General features: G+C 35.9%; 1 protein-coding gene across 4 annotated transcripts in view; it reads left to right on the top strand.

Moving 5' to 3' along the window:
* Positions 1 to 5000, top strand: part of zswim5 (zinc finger, SWIM-type containing 5) — a 188898-nt gene that overhangs the window by 161473 nt on the left and 22425 nt on the right. For all 4 annotated transcript variants that reach the window (XM_062070801.1, XM_062070798.1, XM_062070797.1 and 1 more), the window contains one exon: positions 3527 to 3673. In XM_062070801.1, coding sequence (XP_061926785.1) covers positions 3527 to 3673 — 147 coding nt within the window. The remainder of the gene's footprint in view (positions 1 to 3526; positions 3674 to 5000) is intronic.

The following is a 5000-nucleotide window of genomic DNA, read 5'->3' as shown; positions in this document are numbered from 1 at the left end:
CCGGGCTTTCTACTCCGACGCTCCCAGTCTGTGGAACGCTCTCCCTGACCTCCTGAGGGCGCCACAGACTGTGAATGTTTTTTTTTAAAAAATGCTTAAAAGTAGGGATGTCCGATAATGGCTTTTTGCCGATATTGTCCAACTCTTTAATTACCGATACCGATATCAACCGATACCGATATCAACCGATATATGCAGTGGTGGAATTAACACATTATTATGCCTAATTTGGACAACCAGGTATGGTGAAGATAAGGTACTTTTTTTTAAAAATGAATCAAATAAAATAAGATAAATAAATTAAAGACATTTTTCTTGAATAAAAAAGAAAGTGAAACAATATAAAAACAGTTACATAGAAACTAGTAATTAATGAAAATTTTGTAAAATGAAGTGTTAAAGGTTAGTACTATTAGTGGAGCAGCAGCTCGCACAATCATGTGTGCTTACGGACTGTATCCCTTGCAGACGGTATTGATATATATTGATATATAATGTAGGAACCACAGACTGTATCCCTTGCAGACTGTATTGATATATATTGATATATATAATGCTTACGGACTGTATCCCTTGCAGACTGTATTGATATATATTGATATATATAATGCTTACGGACTGTATCCCTTGCAGACTGTATTGATATATATTGATATATAATGTAGGAACCACAGACTGTATCCCTTGCAGACTCAGACTGTATCCCTTGCAGACTGTATTGATATATATTGATATATATAATGCTTACGGACTGTATCCCTTGCAGACTGTATTGATATATATTGATATATAATGTAGGAACCACAGACTGTATCCCTTGCAGACTGTATTGATATATATTGATATATATAATGCTTACGGACTGTATCCCTTGCAGACTATATTGATACATATTGATATATATAATGCTTACGGACTGTATCCCTTGCAGACTGTATTGATATATATTGATATATATAATGCTTACGGACTGTATCCCTTGCAGACTGTATTGATATATATTGATATATAATGTAGGAACCAGAATATTAATAACAGAAAGAAACAACCCTTTTGTGTGAATGAGTGTAAATGGGGGGAGGGAGGTTTTTTTGGGTTGGTGCACTAATTGTAAGTGTATCTTGTGTTTTTTATGTGGATTTAAAAAAAAAAATAAAAAAAAATACGATACTGATAATTTCCGATATTACATTTTAACGCATTTATCGGCCGATAATATCGGACATCTCTACTTAAAAACCCTTCTTTTTTAGATACATGTGTGCTAGTTCTAGCTCAGTGGTTCTTAACCTTGTTGGAGGTACCGAACCCCAGCAGTTTCATGTGCGCATTCACCCAACCCTTCTTTAAATAAAAATAAAAGTTTTTTTTTGTTTTTTCAAATTCAACACAAAGTTATATGTTGTTTTTTTTACTGGTGCACAAAATGAACCACAACAAATGACACACCTGCAAATCAGATGGAAAATTAGAGGGAACGTTGAGGGTATCCATAATACGCCGATAGGGAGAGGTTTTTATTTACACGATGAGTCGGGTGTGTCTTGACCTCCGCCCAACCCCTGAGGCCGACTCACCGAACCCCAAAGCTCCGAACTATGGGCGACCGGGGATTTCTGCTCCGCCGCTCCCAGTCTGTGGAACGGCTCTCCCTGACCACCTGAGGGCGCCACAGACTGTGAACGCTTTTAAAAAAGGCTTAAAAACCCTTCTTTTTGAAAAAGCCTTAATTTTTTTTTTAGATACATGTGTGCTAGTTCTAGCTATTAGACTGTTCTAGTTTTTTTTTTATTTTTACTGTTTATTTTACTTGTTGAGGGCAGCTATTTGTGGTTTTAGCGTTGATTTTATTTATTTTTTATTTTTTTATTTTTTAATGCACTATAGCACTTTGAGGTTTTTTACTCTACAACACTACAAAGAACTGCTCACCCCCAAATCCTCCACCCGACACCTGCGCTCCGGACAGGCTAACCTCCTCCAACCTCCGAGGACAAAGCTCCGGACTATGGGAGACCGGGGCTTTCTGCTCCGCCGCTCCCAGTCTGTGGAACGGCTCTCCCTGACCACCTGAGGGCGCCACAGACTGTGAACGCTTTTAAAAAAGGCTTAAAAACCCTTCTTTTTGAAAAAGCCTTAATTTTTTTTTTAGATATATGTGTGCTAGTTCTAGCTATTAGACTGTTCTAGTTTTTTGTTTTTTTTACTGTTTATTTTACTTGTTGAGGGCAGCTATTTGTGGTTTTAGCGTTGTTTTTTTTGTTTTTTTTTAAATGCACTATAGCACTTTGAGGTTTTTTACTCTACAACACTACAAAGAACTGCTCACCCCCAAATCCTCCACCCGACACCTGCGCTCCGGACAGGCTAACCTCCTCCAACCTCCGAGGACAAAGCTCCGGACTATGGGAGACCGGGGCTTTCTGCTCCGCCGCTCCCAGTCTGTGGAACGGCTCTCCCTGACCACCTGAGGGCGCCACAGACTGTGAACGCTTTTAAAAAAGGCTTAAAAACCCTTCTTTTTGAAAAAGCCTTAATTTTTTTTTTAGATATATGTGTGCTAGTTCTAGCTATTAGACTGTTCTAGTTTTTTGTTTTTTTTACTGTTTATTTTACTTGTTGAGGGCAGCTATTTGTGGTTTTAGCGTTGTTTTTTTTGTTTTTTTTTAAATGCACTATAGCACTTTGAGGTTTTTTACTCTACAACACTACAAAGAACTGCTCACCCCCAAATCCTCCACCCGACACCTGCGCTCTGGACTGGCTAACCTCCTCCAACCTCCGAGGACAAAGCTCCGAACTATGGGAGACCGGGGCTTTCTGCTCCGCCGCTCCCAGTCTGTGGAACGGCTCTCCCTGACCACCTGAGGGCGCCACAGACTGTGAACGCTTTTAAAAAAGGCTTAAAAACCTTTCTTTTTTAAAAAAGCCTTTTTTTTTTAGATACATGTGTGCTAGTTCTAGCTGTTAGGCTGTTCTAGTTTTTATTTATTTTTTACTATTTATTTAACTTGTTGGGGGCAGCTGTTTGTGGTTCTCGTGTTGTTGTTGGTTTTTTTGGGGGTTTTTTCTATTATTATTATTAGGTTATTGCAGAGTATCTCAAAAACTAAGTTCACAACAACAGCTGTTTTGGTCCGGAGGAAACAGGTCGTTGGTGATCACTAAGACAAATGTTTTTTAGTAAAAAAAAAAAAACACAAAACAGAAGGAAATACTGTAGACCTCCATCCCCCCCGCACTGGCGGCGAGCAAATTTGGCGCCGCGGCACAAACAACAACACACCTTCTCAGCGTCTGTTGGATTCCAAACACTACGGCCGCCGTTCGAAGAAAAACCCTGAAATCAGCAACACCGTTTTATAAGCTGCGGGATTCAAAGCGTAGGAAAACAGTCTGGAATTGACTGTGTGTACAAACAGGAAAAGACCTAGGTGTGCTGATATAAGATGTTTTCAGTTTGAAGCGTGTATTTTGCCACTTCCTGTGTAACAAAAGGTGTGTTGAACACCGTGTCTCCTGACAGACCACGTACCCACCGCCTGCGCCCGGGTCGACGCCCTGCGTTCCCACGGCTACTCCAGGGAAGCCCTGCGGCTGGCGGTGGCCATCATCAACACGCTCCGCCTCCTGCAGCAGCGAGAGATGGACATCTACAAGCACCAAAAGAAAGGTAACAACTCTTTAGCCCCTTAGGTGTCTACCTGAAAATGTTCTCTTATGAATTTATTATGGGTCTACCAGAAAATGTGAGCAAATCTGCCGGGTCAAAAGTATACGTACATTCATCTGACCACAGAAGGTCTTATCTCTGTCCATGTGATGTCAGATGAAAGAAAAACGGAGCTGTTTGGCCACAATAGCCAGCAATATGTTTGGAGGAGAAAAGGTGAGGCCTTTAATCCCAGGAACACCATGCCTACTGGTGATGTCACGTTATTGATGGGAGAATGCATTATTAGGTAATATGATTTGCCTGAGCAGCTAGGAGACACAGACAGTAACAAGCGGTAGAAAATGGATTACAAATGACGGGTTAAATAATAATAATAATAATAATAATAATTTAAATTAAAAAATTTTTTTTTTAGAAAGGACAGATTTTAAAAAAAAAATATATATATATAGATATGTATATCTATATATATATATTTTTTTTTTTTAATCTGTCCTTTCTAAAAAAAATCTTTTATAATTTATATATATAAAAAAATAAAAAAATTAAAATATATATATATATATATATATATATATATATATATATATATATATATATATATATATATATATATATATATATATAATTTTTATTTATGTTTTTTATTTAAACTTTTTTTTTAATATTAAAAAGGACAGATTAAAAAAAATAACTTTTTTATTTTATTTTAGAAAGGACAGATTTTTGAAAAATAATTTTTAAAAAAATAAATATATGTATTTTTTTATGATTATTTTTTAAATCTGTCCTTTCTGAAATAAAAATTAAAAGTTTAAAAAATATAATAATATATATTAATAATATAATATACGTATATATCATTATATGTTTTTTATGTTTGTTTGTTTTTTACACTTTTTTTTAAATTTTAGAAATAACAGATTTTAAAAAAATAATAAAAAAATATACATATATATATTTATTTTGGATTTTTTGGATTTTTTTTTTTAATCTGTCTTTCTGAAATAAAAAGAAAGTGTTTTAAAAAATATATATGTATATATATATATATATATATATATATATATATATATATATATATATATATATATATATATATATATATATATATAAATGATCAATGATAAATGGGTTATACTTGTATAGCGCTTTTCTACCTTCAAGGTACTCAAAGCGCTTTGACAGTATTTCCACATTCACACACACATTCACACACACATTCACACACTGATGGCGGGAGCTGCCATGCAAGGCGCTAACCAGCAGCCATCAGGAGCAAGGGTGAAGTGTCTTGCCCAAGGACACAACGGACGTGACTAGG

Source organism: Entelurus aequoreus, linkage group LG14 (assembly GCF_033978785.1).
Source record: "Entelurus aequoreus isolate RoL-2023_Sb linkage group LG14, RoL_Eaeq_v1.1, whole genome shotgun sequence".
Taxonomy (NCBI): domain Eukaryota; kingdom Metazoa; phylum Chordata; class Actinopteri; order Syngnathiformes; family Syngnathidae; genus Entelurus; species Entelurus aequoreus.
The sequence above is the reverse complement of the archived record's forward strand: the minus strand, read 5'-3'. Positions and strand labels throughout refer to the sequence as shown.